Source organism: Acomys russatus, chromosome 19, assembly GCF_903995435.1.
Source record: "Acomys russatus chromosome 19, mAcoRus1.1, whole genome shotgun sequence".
Classification (NCBI taxonomy): Eukaryota; Metazoa; Chordata; class Mammalia; order Rodentia; family Muridae; genus Acomys; species Acomys russatus.
In genome coordinates this window covers 17,439,762-17,459,389 of record NC_067155.1, presented here as the reverse complement: position 1 = coordinate 17,459,389, position 19,628 = coordinate 17,439,762, and the positions used below count along the sequence as shown (strand labels likewise).

At 48.7% G+C, this 19,628-nt stretch overlaps 3 protein-coding genes across 3 annotated transcripts in view; all 3 read right to left on the bottom strand.

Moving 5' to 3' along the window:
- Nucleotides 1-14,155, bottom strand: part of LOC127203804 (zinc finger protein 780B-like) — a 60,780-nt gene extending 46,625 nt beyond the window's left edge. Inside the window, exon 1 of the mRNA XM_051162677.1 lies at nucleotides 14,064-14,155. The gene's annotated coding sequence lies outside the window, so the exon portion shown is untranslated. The remainder of the gene's footprint in view (nucleotides 1-14,063) is intronic.
- The window catches only part of LOC127203803 (zinc finger protein 780A-like), a 37,849-nt gene extending 23,650 nt beyond the window's left edge, over nucleotides 1-14,199 (bottom strand). Inside the window, exon 1 of the mRNA XM_051162675.1 lies at nucleotides 14,104-14,199. Within this exon, the coding sequence (XP_051018632.1) occupies nucleotides 14,104-14,136 (33 nt within the window). The 5' untranslated portion in view covers nucleotides 14,137-14,199. The remainder of the gene's footprint in view (nucleotides 1-14,103) is intronic.
- LOC127202945 (zinc finger protein 60-like) lies at nucleotides 3,177-13,306 on the bottom strand. Its single transcript, XM_051161786.1, has 7 exons — nucleotides 13,286-13,306; nucleotides 13,050-13,176; nucleotides 10,658-10,756; nucleotides 5,122-5,142; nucleotides 4,069-5,014; nucleotides 3,470-3,984; nucleotides 3,177-3,382 (listed from the first exon to the last, which is right to left on the bottom strand). Exons 1-7 carry the CDS (start codon nucleotides 13,304-13,306, stop codon nucleotides 3,177-3,179), a joined length of 1,935 nt encoding a protein of 644 aa, XP_051017743.1.
- Nucleotides 14,200-19,628: the final 5,429 nt, after the last annotated feature.

Below are 19,628 nucleotides of genomic sequence, written 5' to 3'. Positions count from 1 at the left end.
AACTATTTCTGCATACTGAAAGTCAGTAATTATATTAAGAGATTCAGGAAAACTAATAATACCATAAGGATTGCATACAAATCTGATTTTTGAACTGAAGACTAAGGGCTTTTGATCACCTTGCTCGTTTGTCTGACTTATAACCTGCCATTCCTGTATTGCTTGCATCAGTACAGAACGTTGGTGCCTCTAGAATTGGTATTCCCTTTACAATATGTGGAAGAATCCAATTAGTTCTTTTTAGAAACTGTGTATGTTTACTTTTCGGGTATTTGTTAGTCACTTTTCCCAGGCAGTTACTACACGCTCTTTGCCAGTTTTCACTGACCCCCCCCCCACAATGACCTAAGCTCAGCATTACTAAGAATCATGATTCATTTATTCCCCACAGTGACATGACCTCACATTGGTAAGAAGTGTGACAATTTCAACCGGATCTGTCCCTGACAATTGACTTCATCTTAGTCTACCTTTTATAAATAATTCAGAAATCTTTTCTGTGTATGCCTTTTTTAAACTTTCGTTGAACTTTTTTTTAAGGCTTATTTATTCATTATTATGTATACAGTGTTCTGTCTGCATGTACACCTGCAGGCCAGCAGAGGGCACCAGATCTCATTACAGATGGCTGTGAGCCACCATGTGGTTGCTGGGAACTGAACTCAGGACCTCTGGAAGAGCAGTCAGTGCTCTTAACCTCTGAGCCATCCCTCCAGCCCCTTTTTAAACTTTCTTTATGTAATAAGGAAATCCATTCCATAATACTATCTTCCCTTTGCATAATGAGCCCAGTAGGCTAATGAGTTGAAGGCAAAATGACCAATATGCAATCAAGTTTTGGATCCGTTAGATCCACACATGCGTCTTGTAACCTTTGTTCTACCAGAATTAACTTTTTCGGTGGTAGACATCTTGGACTGTTTTAATCTGAACCTCCTTGTAATGTAAGAAACAAATTACTTGACTCATAAGTACTTACTCTAATTGTAGGCCTCAGCCAGTTAATATTTCCCATTAATTCTTGAAAATAGTTATGAGTTTGCAATTGACCGCTATGAACCTGTAGCTTTTGTGGTTGAGTTTTTTGTTGACTTCTTTTATAACCCACGCTCTCTCTGAGCTCTGGTTTATATCCTCAGAGGCCTCGGCCATGCCCTACTCCATGCTGCATGAGGAAGGCTTTACAGAATGGCAGGAGCCATGCCCTGCACAAGACAACTGATAGGCATGGACAAACTAAAGCCCACATCCTGCTATCTTGCTCAGCAGCTACAGGGGGAGATTTTGAGCAAGCAAGCAGTTTAACAGAAGCCAAGATGAGCAGTTATCTGGAGAGGGTGGTTTAGAAACACAGGCCACGTAACAGAAGCCAGGATAAATTATCAGCAGCAATATGACATTTAGTTCCTAGAAGAGATTTGGGTAATTTTCCACAATATTGTCTATCAAGGAAATCAAATTCTAGTCAAACCTGAAATGTCCATAGCAAGAATAACAGATGGCAGATCCTGTGGGCTTATTTGCCCTGTCATAAATGTATAGCTTACCTTCATTTATGGGCAGAGAGCATAGATGAGAGGGTATTACCTTTTAAATTTTTTATGGTTTTCACCTCTTTAGAGATTGCTTTTCTACAAAATCTCCACAAAAATACTTAAGAAATGAACTCTCAGTTCAAATCCTTTCATTAGTTGTATCCAGAATGAAGTTATTTAAAATTTAATAGTGGGTCAATACATGAGGCTTTCATATATTGTACTTTCTAAAGTACAAATTAGCCCTTTATTTCAGTTACAGTAACATGGACAAAAGCAAAAACACTGGACAGCTGCTGTACAGAACATGGACAGTGACCAAATATTCTCAAGAATTGTATTATCTATTATAACCCTGTTGCCACAATTTTAGTGGTCCTGTGCTGGCCATTAACAGATTATGTAAAAAGGAAGTAAACATCTAATATCACGGACAACATGTCAGATAAACCCAGTTCCAATAACTGTTCTCCCTAAGCTGACTGTTCAGGGTGGCTAATGATTGATGGATTAAGTTTATACAGGTACCAAGATGACTATGAATCAAGCACATGACCACAACTCTGTATTACTGACAGGCAAAGACATTCCCAACAGAGCATCTTCTCTCAACAACCAACTTCTGACATTCTCATCGCAGAGGGTTTCTCTGCACCACGTTACATGAGCGCTGTGGCACTGACCACGTTACATGAGCGCTGTGGCACTGACCACGTTACATGAGCACTGTGGCGCTGACCACGTCACATGAGCGCTGTGGCGCTGACCACGTTACATGAGCGCTGTGGCGCTGACCACGTTACATGAGCGCTGTGGCGCTGACCACGTTACATGAGCGCTGTGGCACTGACCACGTTACATGAGCGCTGTGGCGCTGACCACGTTACATGAGCGCTGTGGCGCTGACCACGTTACATGAGCGCTGTGGCGCTGACCACGTTACATGAGCGCTGTGGCGCTGACCACGTTACATGAGCGCTGTGGCACTGACCACGTTACATGAGCACTGTGGCACTGACCACGTTACATGAGTGCTGTGGCACTGTGCAAATGCTACGACAGATTAAAGCTCCCACATTCTTTTAAGTCAGTCTTCCCAATATGAGTTCTCTCATGTTCAGTAAAATGTTCCTGCAGTGGCTTGTCCACCGAACTTCAATGCACAGGACTGTTGGCACGCGTAGAGTTTCTGATGTTGTATAATCGCAGCATTTGCAGTGAAGGCTTCTCCTGAGTCTTCACATTCATAGGGTTCAGGGCTATGCGGACGCTCTGAGGAGCCTGAAGAGCCAATTCTGTAAATGTCCCCACATTCCTTGCACTCATAGTGTCTGACACCAACATGAATTCCTTTATGTGGAAGGAGGCCTGAGCGCCAACTGAAGGGCTTTCCACGTTCTTTACAGTGATAGGGCTTCTTACCAGTATGGATTTTCCACTGTGCAGTGAACCTAAACATTTTCCCAACTTACTTACATTCATAGAATTGCTCACCAGTAAGAAAGCTCTGATAGACATCTGGGTGAGAATTCCTGAAGGCATTTCCACAGTCCTCACACTGTAAGACTTCCCATTAATATTAAATTTAGCAGGTCAAACCAAGTTTCATATTTAACTACAGGTCTCCCCACCTTCTTAACCTCACGACAGATTTCCATCAGTGTGAATTCTATGATGTGCCTTAAGGTCTCTATCATGATTAAAATACTTGCCACATTCTTTACACTCATAAGGATTTTTCCCGGTATGAATTCTAAAATGGCCAAGAAACTGGTATTGATATTGAAAAGCTTCCCCACATTCCTTACAGCGAAAGGGCTTCTCCCCAGTGTGGATTCTCTGGTGAACTCTCAGGTATGTTCCACGAACATAGTCCTTCCCGCATTCCTTACACTCAAACAGCCCCACCTCAGTGTGAGTTCTCTGATGTTTACTGAGTTGGGACTTAAGTCTGAAGGCTGACCCACACTGCTCACATTTAAATGACTTCCCTCCAGTGTGGATGCTCTGGTGCCTAGTGAGGTATGCCAGGACAACGAAGGCCTTGCCACACTCCTTACACTCAAAGGGCTTCTCGGCAGAGTGAAGTTTGCGATGCTTAAACAGGTTTGAGCGATGGATAAAAGCTTTCCCACACTCACTACATTCATACGGCCTCACGCCGGCATGAGTGATCCCATGTTGAATGAGAGTGGAGGCACGCTTGAAGGACTTCCCACATGCCTTACACTCAAAGGGTTTTGTACTTGTATGAACAATTTTATGGTTTTTAAGCTGACTGGGAAGGTGAAAAGCCTTTCCACAGTCTTTACATTCAAAAGGTCTCTCAGCGCTGTGAGATTTCTGGTGACGAATGAGGAGTGTATTAAGTCTAAAGACCTTCCCACAGTCTTTACACTTGAAGGGCTTCTTTCCAGTGTGAATACTCTGATGTTCAGTAAAGTTCGACCTTCGACGAAAGAATAGCCCACAATCATTGCACTGATAGGGTCTCACGTCAGTGTGAGCACTCCGATGTTCACTGAGCTGGTACTTCCGCCTGAAGGCTGAGCCACACAGCTTACACTTGAAAGGTTTCTCTTCAATGTGAGTTTTCTGATGCTCAGAAAGGTATATCCGAAGCCGAAAAGCCTTCCCGCACACACTACATTCAAAGGGCTTCTCACCGGTGTGAATACTCTGGTGCTGAACAAGGTGTGAGCTAGTACTGAATTTCTTCCCGCATTCCTTACACTCAAATGCCTTCTCTCCAGTGTGAACGCTCTGGTGCCGTGTGAGCTGTGTCAGCACAATGAAGGCCTTCCCACACTCCTTACACTGAAAGGGTCTGTCACCAGAATGAATTTTCTGATGCTGCAGGAGGCTTTGACGATGTTTGAAGGCTTTCCCACACTCACTACACTCATACGGTTTCCCATCAGCATGAATGATTCTATGCTCAACTAGGTGGGAGAGACGCTTGAAGGCCTTCCCGCACTCCTGGCACTCAAATGGTTTCGTGCCTGTGTGAACGGTTTTGTGGTACTTAAGCAAGACTGGAAGATGAAAAGCCTTTCCACAGTCATCACATTTGAAAGGTTTCTCACCACTGTGAGATTTCTGGTGTTCTGTAAACTGTCGGTGGAGTCTGAAGGCCTTCCCGCATTCCTCACACACATAGGGTTTCTCTCCAGTGTGAATGCTCTGATGCTGAGTGAGAGTGGACCTGTAACCAAAGCACTTCCCACACTCTTTACATTCATATGGTTTTCCTATGTTGTGAGTAAGAGTCCGGCAGGTGTGAGGAGGCATTGGTTCCTTGTTAGTAATCTCCTGATCAGCGTCTCCTTCTTGATAGCCCTGTGGTCCCTTGAATGTACTAGGGTTGGGGCCATTACTAAAACTGGAGGCCTGGAGGTCAAAAGTTTTACTTAATTGCTTTATGCTCTGTTTGTGTAAATTTATATTATTAGTATGATTCTCTGGAGATATATTTTCAGCTTCAAAACATAACTGGACAACTGAAAGAAAAGGATAAAGCAAGAATACTTTACTTCCTGTAATACATAAACACACCATTCCTTGTAACAAAACCTATTCAGTGAACGGCCAGACTCTAGAGAACATTCTAAGAGGACATACGGGAGCGAGGAGAGCAGCAACAAGGAAAGTTTATGTAAGACAACACTCTCTACAGTATAACAGACTGGAAATGAGAAGACGTGGGTGCTTAATGAAAATGTAACTAACTATACAGAAATAATTGTATGTGCTTATTTGCATATTACTTGAGAGTCACACTGTTAGTAATCAGACATTTTTACCAGCCTGCCCTCAGGGACCTAGGAACAGCAGCAGCAGATGTAACCACCCGCAGATACCACGTGTGCTACTTGTGCCAGATGCAGAGCATGAAAGGCCCCAGCTGCACCACATGGCTCTCTTCTATTCTCGTCCATCCATTTGTTTTCTCTCTCTCAGTCCCTGTTTTGTTCATTTTCTCTGTCCTTCTTTCAGCCTCCTCCTCTCCATCCCCCCATCTTCCGGCCCCCCACCCTCACCCCATCCCCCCATCTTCCGGCCCCCCACCCTCACCCCATCCCCCCATCTTCCGGCCCCCCACCCTCACCCCATCCCCCCATCTTCCGGCCCCCCACCCTCACCCCACCCCCCCATCTTCCGGCCCCCCACCCTCACCCCATCCCCCCATCTTCCGGCCCCCCACCCTCACCCCACCCCCCCATCTTCCGGCCCCCCCACCCTCACCCCATCCCCCCATCTTCCGGCCCCCCACCCTCACCCCATCCCTCCATCTTCCGGCCCCCACCCTCACCCCATCCCCCCATCTTCCGGCCCCCCACCCTCACCCCACCCCCCCATCTTCCGGCCCCCCACCCTCACCCCATCCCCCCATCTTCCGGCCCCCCACCCTCACCCCCGCCGAGACTGCCTTTCCCCAATCTCCCAGTGAACCTCCTACATTAGATCTGTTGTGCGGTGTAATTCTTAGCTACACACCTTGGCACAGGCCTGACAAAGGTACCGACACCTTGCCCTTTGTCCTAACACTCACATTTTGGTAAAGGTATTTGAACCACATCATGAGGGGAAAAAACTACAGCGCACAAATACATAATATCTGTCATGCTGTAAGAAAACTGGCCTCAACTTGAAATTATTAGAAAAAGAAAGGTGGTGGTGGTGGTGGTGGTGGTGATGGTGATGGTGGTGGTGGTGGTGGTGATGGTGGAGGTGATGGTGATGGTGGTGGTGATGGTGATGGTGGTGGTGGTGATGGTGGTGATGGTGGTGGTGGTGGTGGTGGTGGTGATGGTGGTGGTGGTGGTGGAGGTGATGGCGATGGTGATGGTGGTGATGGTGGTGATGGTGGTGGTGGTGGTGGTGGAGGTGGTGGTGGTGGTGGTGGTGGTGATGGTGGTGGTGGTGGTGGAGGTGATGGCGATGGTGATGGTGGTGGTGGTGGTGGTGGTGGTGGTGGTGGTGGTGGTGGTGGTGGTGGTGGTGGTGGTGGTGGTGGTGGTGGTGGTGGTGGTGGTGGTGGTGGTGGTGGTGGTGGTGGTGGTGGTGGTGGTGGTGGTGGTGGTGGTGGTGGTGGTGGTGATGGTGGTGGTGGTGATGGTGGTGGTGGTGGTGGTGATGGTGGTGGTGGTGGTGGTGATGGTGGTGGTGGTGATGGTGGTGGTGGTGGTGGTGATGGTGGTGGTGGTGATGGTGGTGGTGGTGGTGGTGGTGGTGGTGGTGGTGATGGTGGTGGTGGTGGTGGTGGTGGTGGTGGAGGTGGTGGAGGTGGTGCTGGTGGTGGTGATGGTGGTGGTGGTGGAGGTGATGGTGATGGTGGTGGAGGTGATGGTGATGGTGGTGGTGATGGTGGTGGTGGTGATGGTGGTGGTGGTGATGGTGGTGGTGGTGGTGGTGATGGTGGTGGTGGTGATGGTGGTGGTGGTGGTGGTGATGGTGGTGGTGGTGATGGTGGTGGTGATGGTGGTGGTGGTGGTGGAGGTGGTGGAGGTGGTGCTGGTGGCACACAATTGTAGTCCCACTAAAATGAAGCCAGTGGTACCAGCATCATGAATTCCAGGCTAGATTAGACTAGATAGTAAGACTCTGCGAGAAAAACAAAAACAAGCTAAAAAGAAAATAGAAAGAAACAGAAGAGAATTCATTAGTTTGTTGTTGTTGTTGTTTTTAGTAAGGATGTCCAGCCAGGGGAACAGGTCTTTACCTATCCCTCCTGCCCTCCAAATCCAGTCCCAGTCTCGTCCCTAGCTCTGTAGCACACTACGACCTTGGCCTCCCATTCAGTCCTGCCCCATCTCAGGCCACCACACAAGTTTACCCTCCACACTGCCTTCTCCCCACTCACTGCTCTATCCCAGCCCCCAGCTCAACAGGCATGCTCTGGGAAGACAAAGGCCACTCTCCGGTCAGTGACACAGGCTCACTACTGTAGCACTTCGCCTAGGCCTCTGTTCCTCCAAGTCCAAACCCCAGCCTCATAGCCCCCTCCATAGCAGATCACATGCTGTGCTCTCTCCTCACTCTGGCCCCATCCCCAAGGACTGAGCGGAGCCTTGTGGGGCACCTACCTGCTTCCGTGCTTCCTGTGGACCCCTCAACACCTGCTAGCCCATCCCCATCGCTAACATTTTATGGGGTGCTCCCAGTGGCAATCCCTATCAGGAACCCAAAAGAATTTCCTACCAAGGAACACAGAGCTACCACAACTCTTTCAAGAAACACGGAGGACAACACAAACCAAAGAACAAAGAACACACTCAACAAAGATGAGACCAGATAGCAGCATTTCAGATTATAGTGTTGCAGGCTATTGGATCACACTGTGAACCCTTAGATTGTGTTGTTTACTTGGAAAACCTGTTTCTATTCGTGGTGTGACTCAGCCCTACCACAACTTTAATCCAAGAGCTTTCTGCTTGGATTAAATAAACTCAACCATAGGTCAAGAGGCCAGGCAAGAAACCAGTTGACAGGAACAAACATAGAAAAACAAAACAACACCGAGAGTAAGAGGAAGTCAGAACTGACAGGCGCCCAGGAAGCAGGCGGGACGGGCATTCAGTTTGGTGGTTTGTTTTTGTTTGTTTGTTTTTGAGACATCCTGGGGAAGGTTTCCTTTTTACTGGATGCCAGCTGAGGAGGACGATCAGCTGGGCGCTTTCTCTGCCTCTCTGAGCTGACAGGCTATCACCCCAGCATCTGGCTCCCTAGTCTTTACTAGTAAAACTGAATGATTGTGATCTTGCTAAAAAGAACATTTGGCGCTCCAGTTTGTAACAGGACCACATGGATAGAGAAATCACACGAGCTTCGGACAAACTGCAAAGCCATTAGATTTGGTAAGTTCCTTGGAAATCCTCAAAGAGAAACATGGGAAATAACACAGTAGAAGATGTTAGGGCCCTGTATAGTGCTACTCTAAATGCCTTGAAAATAGAAGCAGAAAATGAAAATCTAAATGACTTAAGTGAAATTGGCTCAATACTGATTAACTATATTGTCCTTTTAGTATTTCATATTTTATCCTTAATATTCATAGTGGCTTTCTGTATCCTCTCAAAGGAAAAAATTAAACCTTTAGATATATAGGAAAAGAAAAGTATGAAAAGTAGATTGATAAGATACAACTTTAGGCCAGGTGCTGGTGGCACACACCTTTAATCCCAGCACTCGGGAGGCAGAGGCAGGCAGATAGCTGTGAGTTCGAGGCCAACCTGGTCTACAAAGAAAGTCTGGGACAGGCAGGGCTCTGTTTCAGAGAAACCTTGTCTCAAAAAACAAAACAAAACAAAAATCAGACACACTGAACCCGATAGGAGAGACAGCGGGGAGTGGAGCAGAGTTCACCACTACAAGAAGACTCTGTGAACAGGACACCACAGGCACAGGCATGGAGAGCAACAGTGAGGGACGGGGCCTGATGCAACTGAACAGCTTCTGCACAGCAAAGGACACCTATCATTTGAACACAGCAGCAGCCTGCAGAATAAAAAGTAGATTTTTACCAACTACACATCCAATAGGGAGGTAATATCCAAAATACATAACGAATTAAAAAAGGACACCTAGAAAACAAATAACCCAATGAGAAAATGGGGTACAGATATAAACAGAGAATTCTCGGAGGAAATACGAATGGCTGAAACACACTTAAAGAAACGCTCGGCACTCTTAGCTACCAGGGAAATGTAAACCAAACTACGTGGAGCTTTCATCTTACACCTGTCAGAATGGCTGAGATTAGTAAAACAAGTGACCACTCAGGCTGGTGGGCATGTGGCGCACACAGCCATCCCTGGTGGGAGTGAAGACATCGACAGCTGCTGTGGAGATCAGTATGTTGCTTCCTCGGGAGGTTAGAATCGACATCATTCAAGACCCAGGTACACCGCACTTGGCCGTCCACCCGAAGACCCTTGTCCTTTCAGAGGCACTGACTCAAACATGTTCACTGCTGCTCTAATCATATTAGCCAAAAGTTAGAAAGAACCGTGTGGTGCCTTTACACAATGGAGTATTACTCAGATGTTGAAAAAAGTGAAATCATGGAATTCGAAGGGAAAAGAATTGAACAGAAGTCCATGAATGCAGCAGTTGCTCAGCGCACGAGGCTGACGTCTGGTCTCCAGTGCACGCTGCAATGCAGGAGAGCGAGGCTGCCATGACAGGGGAGGAACTAACATGCCAGCATGGTGAGGGGAGCAGGCAGAGCCGAGCTTCCTTCCTCCACAGCCTGTCTACAGGCGCCATGTTTAAAGGCGTGGCCCAGATTTCACAGGGCTCTTCCCATGTCAAAAGGCCTGGTCAGAGGTGGGTTTCCCACATCAGATGATTTGAAAAAACCTCTCACTGGTGGATCCATGTGTTTGGGGTCCAGTCAATTCCAGATGTGGTCAAGTTGACAACCAGGAGGAGCCATCAGAGCCCTGGCAGGCAGCAGGAAGCTGTGCTGTGTGCACTCAGATGTGGTTCCCCTGGCTCCTCATCTATTCTGTTTCAGGCAGGGTCTCTCATTTGCCTGGAGCTGACTAGCAAACGAGGCTGCCTTGCCAGCGCGCCCACCTCCCCAGCGCAGAAGTTATAAGCACAGGCTAGCTACGCCATCGCACCTCGGCTAGAGTGAACGTGAAGACACAGAACTACATTTGGTGTGCTCACCGCATTACAGCTCTCACTGCTGTTCACACTGTCTTGTCATTGGTTCCGTGCTTGAGAGCACTGACTGCTCTGCCACAGGCCCTGGGTTAGAGAACCAGCTGACACCTGTAACTGCAGCCAGGGGAGCCGACACTCTCTTGTGGCCTCTTTGGATACCTGCACACGTGTGTGCACACACAACCAATAATAAAACACCTTTAACAGTCACAGGAAGAGGCCCCTGCTCCAGTAACAGGGAAGAAAGTAAGAACAGCTTAAAATGATGCATGGAACAGGATCCCCTTTGCCAGCCTTCACTATGACCTGACCTCCTCCCCAGGGCTCAGGCGCGTTTCCCACAGGCCCTGGGAGCTGAAGGAAGTTTGTCCCATCCAGGGGCCGCTGTGTGGGCCTCTGAGCACGCGCTGCGGCTGGCAATGCTGGAGTCTCAGCTCACACCTACTCACCTGGGCGCGGCCTGTCTGCTTCTTCCCCCACAACCATCCAGGGCTCTTTGTCCTGCTCTAACAAGGTGATCAGCTCTGGCTTGGAAACGCAGCTTCCCACTTCAAAGAAAGAGAAAGTGGCACAGGGTTAAGACTTTTTGTTGTTTAGGATATTTATCCTAGGATGTCCTGGGACTCAATATATAGACCAGGCTGGCCTTGAACTTAGTTCATCTGCCTGCCTCTGCCTCCCAAATGCTGGAAGTGAAGGTGTGTGCTACCATAACCTTCCTGTACAGATTTTTAAAGTACAGATTTATTATAACGTTCTACACACTTGGCATGGAGGATAATGCCTATGAGCCCAGCAGGTGGGGGAATGGACCCAGCCAGTCTGGGATGCGTTGCAAGACCCTTGTCTCAGAAAAACAAATAAAAAATTCTCAAAGGCAAAATAACACTGAGGAACAATTTCAGAGGAAAAAAAAAAAAAAAGAACCTGCGTAAGAAGCCATCTCTTTCAGATTAGGGTTTTGATGTTATTTAAATGCAGGTAGGGGCTTGTCACTAGGGGAAAATGTAGCTGAGTGGGCAAGAACAGGACCCCGCAGGCTGCACTGTCTGGTGTAAACCCCACCTCTGCCGCTCACTAACGACGCCGTTTACTTGGGCAAGCCCCATATGATTCCCTGCTCAATTTTCCCATCTGAGAACTCGGCGTGGCGGCGCACACTCATGGTCACTTGAAGAGTTAAAGCAGGCCGATGAGAAGTTCAAGGCTGGGTTTAGCTGCACAGCAAGTCCACAGCTAGCCTGGGCTCAGTGAGAGCTGGTCTCAAAGAAACAAATGATGAAGAGGAGGAGGGTGACAATGACAATGGTGAAGATACAAAGAAGTCGATGAAGAAGAAGAAATAAAAATTTGGATGGAGTTGATGACATCTATTGGATAGGGTTGGTACTAAGGTTAAATACAATATTCAGATGCCCTGAATTATTATTTTTTTAACTCCCACAGATTTGAGCATGCTGAGGAAGTGTTCTCCCACTGAGCGGCATCCCCAGCCATGAAAACTGTTGCCGTCATTGCTGTCGGCGCTGCCTTCTTTCACGTTTACACCTCATTCTTATAAATCAGCTCAATGAAAAAGACAAACTTCACAGCCTTGAAACTTCACCTACAGAGCAGGTAAAGGAAGTGTCCGCTGAAGGGGACAGAATGTGGCCGCTTCCGTTCTGAATTCATTCCACTGATTCATCAGTAAGTAAATAGTAACAGCTATTTTATTTAGCTGTATATGTACGGTGTATGTAGGTATTCGTGAGGGTGTGTGCACAAGAGTGTGTAGGTGTGCATGCACACATGCGTGCGTGTCTAGGGCAGAGAGCGGCCTTAGGTGTCTGTTGGGTATTCCCAACATTAGTGTTTGGGACAGGGTTCCTCACTGACATAGACTCACTGACAGGACTCACAAGGGCTGGCAAACCCAGGCGCTGTATAAGGTGTCTATTTTGAACCAAAACAAATCTCACATTATTCCTTTGGGAAGAAGGAGGAATACATCTCCCTCTTTTAAAATTTTATTGATTAATTTTTTGTCTGTTTGTTTGTTTGGTGTAGCCCTGGCTGTCCTGGACTCGCTTTGTACACTAGGCTGGCCTCGAACTCACAGCAATCTGCCTGTTTCTGCCTCTCAAGTGCTGGCATTAAAGACGTGTGCCGCCATACCTGGCTAAAATCCATTTTACGTATGTATGAGGATGTGTCTGCATGTATGACTAAGCATCACACACACGCATGCTGCCCGTGGAGGCCAGAGGGAGGCGTCAGATCCCCTGGGACTGCAGTTACACACGGCTGTCAGCCACCCTGCGGTGCTGGGAACGGAACCTGGGTCCTCTGCAAGAGCAGCTGCCTCTCCTAAGCACCGGGTTATTTCTCTAACCCCGATTCTACTTATGGATTCATCTCCTTTTTTTTTTTTTTTTTTTTTCCGAGACAGGGTTTCTCTGTGTAGCCTTGGCTGTCCTAGACTCACTTTGTAGACCAGGCTGGCCTCGAACTCACAGCGATCCGCCTGCCTCTGCCTCCCAAGTGCTGGGATTAAAGGCGTGTGCCACCACGCCCGGCTTCATCTCCTTTATATTTCATTTCTTTGTTTGCTCTGTTTTGTTTGAATTGAGGCCTCACTCTGTCCACTGAGCTAGCCTGGATCTCAGTATGTATCTGAGGGTGATGCTGCACTCACAGCAATCCTCCTGCCCCAGCCTTCTGAGTGAAGCAATGACAGGAAACGGCCACCAAACCCAGCTTCTGCCTCCGCTGGAAAGATGGCACTGCCTTCTAGTTCAGAGTGAGGAAAGCAGACAGTGTGGAGGGCGCGTCCCCCACTCACGGGGACAGGTGCCTTACCCACTGTGACGAGGTGGCTGTAGGTCTCCAGCATCGCGTCCCTGTATAAGACCCTCTGAGTGGCATCCAGGCAGGCCCACTCCTCCTGGGAGAAGTCAACAGCCACATCCCTGAACGTCACTGACCCCTGAAACCACAAACACAGGGACAGTGAAATGGGGACGCTTTCAAGATGGAAACACAGAAGGGAAGGGCTGAAGAGTGGGAAAGGAGCCACATGGACACGCTCAAGGCACCTGACTGTGTGAGCTCCCCATTACGGATGACTGTGCCGCCCTGCACACCCAATAAACGTGCATGTCCACTCCTGCACCTCCTTCAAGGTACACCCCACAAAAGAGAAATGTCACCCAGGCTCCGTGTAAAATACCTAAGAAATAGTGTGAGTCCCTGAGTTTATTATAGCGTCCCATGCTATCATTAAGATTTCTGTCATGAGAATAATTTTATACACTACATAAAAGTCCATAAAATTGCTATGTAAGAGTCCATATTGGGTGCATATTGGGTTTATCCTTTTTATCATTAAAAAACAGAACAACAACAACAAAAAACTTTGAAGGTGGTCAGTGTGCCTCAGGTCTCCCTAGTCTGCAGACTACCATCACCTCCCTATCACAGCCTGGATGACCTTTCCCTCTGGTCACTGAACGCTCTCCTAAGCCTCCTCAAGCAGGTCACCTGGTCACACACATGCACTGAAGACAGTCACTCTCACACCCTGGGTCATCAGCCGGAAAATACCAGAGATGTCAATCAGATTTCTGACACCCCAAAGCCTGCTTCCCTGTGGGACTGACGCCTCCCCTGCAACCACAGTCCTCCCTGACCACAGACCCAGCAGACAGCACACGAGGAGGAATGCAGTCAAAGAAAACCCCAGGAGCAGCTGGAAAGAGGCACAAACAGGAAGTGCTCTGACCTTCCAACCTCACTGTAAGGGGCAGACAAGGCTGGAGGATTTCAGAGCCTTGGGAAGCTTCTAGAGAACAAGACAGGAAGGAGTCACCTAACCTGGAAGTCCCCTGTGTCAAAGGCAGAAGCGACAACTTACACAGACCGTGTCTTGACAATTGGAGCCGGCCATCTTCAGGCTTCCTCCCTGGGGACAGAAAGAAAGCCTCTCGTTGGATTATGACTTGCTGTTCCCGGACTGGCTCCTGTCAGGATGATGTCATCGACCTCTTTATTTCTCGAGCATCCCCACTCACTGTCTCCTCTCACCGCTCATAGCCTCCCTCACACAAACTAGAAGCAGACAGGAGCCACACAAAGCCGATCCTCTCCTAACCCAGACAGCCCAGTGCACAAGGCTCAGTGTGGAGAGCAGCCATCAGCACGGCTGCCTTGGAGGTCCTGCAGAAGAGGCCAGCAGAGGAGCCCATCTTCACCCTGGGATCCAGCCAGGCCTAGGGCTGGGCCTCTCCTCCTCCTGTGAGGAGACCTTCCAACTGGAGTCCCGCCTAGCAAGGCTGACAGGGCTCACAGCATCGCATGGCAGCTCAGGGCTGAGGCACAGCGAGGCTGGAGGGGCTGCAGCCGCAGTGTCAGGCAGTGCCTAGCATTCCGTGCCCACTTTAGTAAATGGGATCGCACACCGTGGAACTTTCCTGAGCACCTTTGTCATCTATGATCACAGCTTATGTCGTGTCAATTAAACCGTGATCACTGATGAAGATAATTGACTATAAAACACACTGTCACAGGAGATGAGTATGCTGTTTCCTCTTTCCATATTATGGGATATTGTGCACAAAATAATTTTATATTCATTCCAGGGGTCTTAGGTCTTTTGCGTCTAGAACTGGGTTTCTCACCCCCAGCACTGCGGACACCATCGCTCTGTCTTGGCGTGTGCGGGAGGACACTCTGTGCTCTGTTCTACCTCAGCAGCATTCAGCCTCTTCTCACAAGACCTGAGCAGCGCACACAGCCTCACAACGCCCCAAGACCCTGCACCAGGGAGCGGCCAGCACCAAATGGGAACCAGCGCTCTAGCCACCAGGCCTACGACTTGGTTCAATACACTCTGGGATTGTTTGTTTAGTTGGTTTTTGAGACAGAATCCTGTGTATCCCAGGCTGACCCTGAACTCCCAATGCTCCTTCCTCCATCTCCCATGCTAACATCAGAGCCACGCCCAGCTCCCAGGTACACATCTGAGAATCTTATGAACTTATACTATTTCCTCTCCACGTGAAATTCACATACAAGTTTCCCTTCTTTCATTTTCCTTCCTGCCCTCCTGCCTCTGCATACACCAGGCTAGCCAGCCTCGCAGGGACTCTCTTGTCTGCACCTCCAATCCTGCCACAGGAGGGCTGGGATTGCAGCCGTGGAGGGCTTGGATTGCAGCCGTGGAGGGCTGGGATTGCAGCTGTGCACGGCTGCGTCTGGCGTTGCACAGTTCCATGTTTGCAAGCACCGTACCCACTGAGCCATCTGCACAGCCCACACTGAAAAGTTTGTATGATACCTTAGTGTGTGTCCTCATGATGTTTATAACTGTCTACATCCATGACGTCTGTGGTCCTGAAGACCATAGATAGAGAAAAGCAAAGAAGGTTCTGCTGGTGGTGGTAGCATAGGCCTACCATTCCAACACTGGGGAGGCAGAGGCAGGAGGCTTACTCAAAGTTCAGGCCACCCTGGTCTGCGTAACTTCCAGGCTAGCGTCTGCACTCAGTCTTGCTGGCCAAACACAATTTTAACACTTATTAAAATGACGTTAGACCTTCAGTCACACCACTTGCAAAAATCAACTCAAGACAGATTAAAATATAAGAATTAAAACTGACACTACTAGAACAAAAATAGAGGAAAGCCTCCATGATGCTGGATATATTATTACTCAAAAACACACGCACCAGAACGGACCGGCGTGGTTTACATCAATGTAAAAGCCCTGACACAGCAAAGGAAACAACAGAGGAGAGAGGTGATCCAGAGAGCTGCACGCCTGATGAGGAGTGAACACCTAAACTCGTGCACATCAACATTGTAAAGAATTCAGACAATTCAGCGATGAGGAAAATGCTAACTGAGAAAGAGGCAAACATGGAAATACAGATTTCCCCAAATGGAACATCAGTATGGCCTATTAATATGCATATCAAAAATAAGGATGAGGAGATAGATATTAAAATCACAGTCACAGGGCTCCTCATGCCTGTAGGGACTGTCCATTATCAGATGGCTGGAGAGAGCGTCCACAGGCCAGAGCACATGCTGCTTGACAGAGGATGAGTTTTAACTCACAGCCCCCACAAGGTAGCTCACAACCATCTCTAACTCAGATTTTAACAGATTTGATATCCTCTTTTGGCTTCCTCAGGCACCAGACACACAGCCAAAACACACATAAATATAGGGGGGGAAAACCACACGTAAGGAAAAATAATATTATCAATTAATAATCTTTTTGAAAGTGTCCACTGTCTGAAAGAAGAAATAATGTGGAGAATGTGGAAGAAAAAACATATTACTAAGCCAGACATAGTGACGCATGCCCTTAATCCTAGCAGCAGAGACAGGAGGATCTCTGTGAGTTCGAGGCCAGCCTGCTCTACAAAGCATGTTCCAGGACAGCCAAGGCTACACAGGGAAACCCTGTCTCAAAAAAAAAAAAAAAAAAAACAAACCAGGGGGGAAAAGGCACATGACTGGAGGGGGATGTTAATATGCTCATTGTAAAAAACAATATGGTGGGTTCTCAAACAACTAGACGACAAAGCAATCCACTACTGAGTAGGGTCACACAAAGGAAAGAAAATCAGTATCTGCAAGAGATAGTTTCGTTGCCACATTTATTCCACCACGATTTGCATAGCTCTTATATGCAACCCACCAAAAGATGGATGAACAAAGCCAATCTAGAGTAAGGGTCATGAGCACAGTGGGGTGATAGCCAACTATTTACTACAATATGGATAAACTAAAGACAAAAGGACAAAAGGACAAATGCTGGGGCTGGAGAGGCGGTGCCACAGCTGAGAGCTGGCGTGGCTGGAGAGGCGGTGCCACGGCTGAAAGAGCTGGCGTGGCTGGAGAGGCGGTGCCACGGCTGAGAGCTGGCATGGCTGGAGAGGAGGTGCCATGGCTGAGAGCTGGCGTGGCTGGAGAGGCGGTGCCACGGCTGAGAGCTGGCGTGGCTGGAGAGGCGGTGCCACGGCTGAGAGCTGGCGTGATTTTTCCACAGTATCTTGACAGCTCACAATGCCTGTAACTCCAGCTCCAGCAGAGCCTACACCTCTGGTCTCTGAGGGCATCTGTGCTCAGGTTCACACAACATACCATTTAAACTTAAGATAATTAATCTTCAAAAGAAATGGCAGATACGATCTCACTCATGGAGAATCCGAAACTGTAACTTCAGAGGAGCGAATCAAATGGTGGTTAGTGAGATTTGCGTGGCTGAGGCTGGATGTGCAGTTATCGTGGTTGGGAGTGGGAGATGCAGAGGCACATGGGAGTTGGGAAGGATGTCAATTAGGAACTGCACAACAGAAGGCCAAGAGATATACTGTGCAGCAAACACCATGCCCGCCATCACTGGGTTTGAAAAGAATACGAGAGGAGACATTACGTGTTCCCACCATAACAGACTTAGTCGTTCCAAAGTATGTGAGTACTCCACAGTATCATGTTGTACACAAGACCAAAAATTTCGCCTGAAAAGTTAAAAAAAAAAAAAAAAAAAAAAGGACTGTTCTACAATAGTACGTTTTCTTATTCTTCCTGTTTTGGAGACAAGGTCTCACTGTGTAGACCAACTAGCCTGTTACTGGCTATGTGGACCAAGCTGACCATGGACTCGGTGATCCTCCTGCTTCCGCATCCCAGGGGCTTGAGGTTAAAGTGAGAACCACAAAGCCCAGCATTGCTGTTTTTAAGCCACTTCCTTAATTACACAGGCGGTAACGGTATTGGTTCCAGCGCTCCCTTGTACCGTGCAACACTTAAGAGAATGCGGAGCAACAGCTGAGACACAGCAGGCACTTATCGCATGGTGGCCTTGCACGAACAGGCTTTACAACAGTCATTCTGAAGTTCATGACAAACCGGAAAGGTTAAGAACCGAGACTCCAACCTGGACGCTACAGAGACACGACCCCAGCACATCCAACCCCGCACTGCTCATCTGGACATGACCAATGTCAGCCATGTCGATACATAGACACCGTGAAAATCACTAGCTCTCAAAAGACGCCAAATTAGTGCCCAGCAACCACATGGTGGATCACAACCATCTGTAATGTGATATGGCGCCCTATACATAATAATGAAGAAATAAATCTTTAAAAAAAAAAAAAAAAAAAAGAGTTGGAAAGCTCTAACGCCAACATGTGGACATGCCTATATGTAACAAGTTGGGGAAGAGGAGTTATTGTAGAGGGAAGATACCAAGTGTCACAGAAATAATTAAGTGAATATTAAAGGAAAAGGAAAGAGACAACGTAAGGGCCGCAATGGTGGAGGTGCCAATTTGCACGTCCCTCCTTCAGCTACTGACAATTCTATATTCTAAACCTGAAACCTCGTTTCTCAAGCTGAAAGACAGAGCAAACTGGCTCTCGGATCTCAGCTGTGTCGCTGAGCCGACCTCACCCCGGTGCAGCCCCCTCCTGAGCAAGCCTGAGCTCCCAGGCCGTCTCTGAGCGCATCCCCGGCGAGCGCTTCCCTCACGCCCCACAGCATCACCACGCCTAGAGCTCTGACCAAGTCACGGGCTCCACAGCAGCTGCCCGCCTAGGCGGCCCTCGGAGCCGCTTCCGGCCCCAGAACGCTCGCCCCGAGCCCCAGGCTGCACCCCGGGGACAGCTTCCCATCAGCCCCCGCGCCCGGGCTCTCCTTACTGCAGCTCAGTCCTCTGCCTCGGGCCCTGCGGCCTTGAGAACGAGCAGGGGCGGAAAGCGACCGACACCGTCACACACATGATGCAGAAGACAGACAGACAGGCAGACAGACAGACAGGCAGACAGACAGGCAGACAGACAGACAGACAGACAGACAGGCTGACAGACAGACAGACAGGTAGACAGACAGACTGACAGACAGGCAGACAGACAGACTGACAGACAGACAGACAGACAGACAGACTGACAGACAGACAGGCTGACAGGTGCGCGCGCACACGCACACCCAGCCCGGTGGCTCCCTCCTTACTCTGTGGCGACCTGCGCCAAGCAGCGATTTCTTCCTCTGACTTTCCGCGGCCGTGACGCAGGACTCCGGAATCCGTGCCGTTGCTTCGGCGGCCGCAGGGAAGTAACAGTCTTCTCCGCAGAACTCCCGGAAGCACAGCGCTCTTGCTCGTCAGGGAGTTCCCAGCATGCAACTTGGGCCAGCCAATCCCGGAGCGGCGCCCAGTGGATTGTGGGAGTTCCCACGGGGGTCGCGCCCGTAAAGGGGGAGGATTCCCTCCAGCGATCAAAAGGTACTTCCGGGTTCCGCGTTTCTCTCCCGTGGCGCGTGCAAAGGAACTTAAAGTGTTTAAATTCAGAATAGGAAGTAAGGTCAGATCGAGCTGTAGCTGACTTGATTACGCTTTGCCTGAGACCCAGTGAGTAGGATCCCACC

What these genes read in the sequence shown, in the direction of transcription:
- LOC127202945 (XM_051161786.1), bottom strand. Translation starts at nt 13,306, where the DNA reads ATGGGGAGCTCACACAGTCAG. An exon ending in TGGGGAGCTCACACAGTCAG is followed by an intron (nt 13,177 to 13,285) that starts GTGCCTTGAGCG and finishes TTGTGGTTTCAG; the next exon opens with GGGTCAGTGACGTTCAGGGA. An exon ending in ATGTTCTCTAGAGTCTGGCC is followed by an intron (nt 5,015 to 5,121) that starts GTTCACTGAATA and finishes TATGTTTTGAAG; the next exon opens with CTGAAAATATATCTCCAGAG.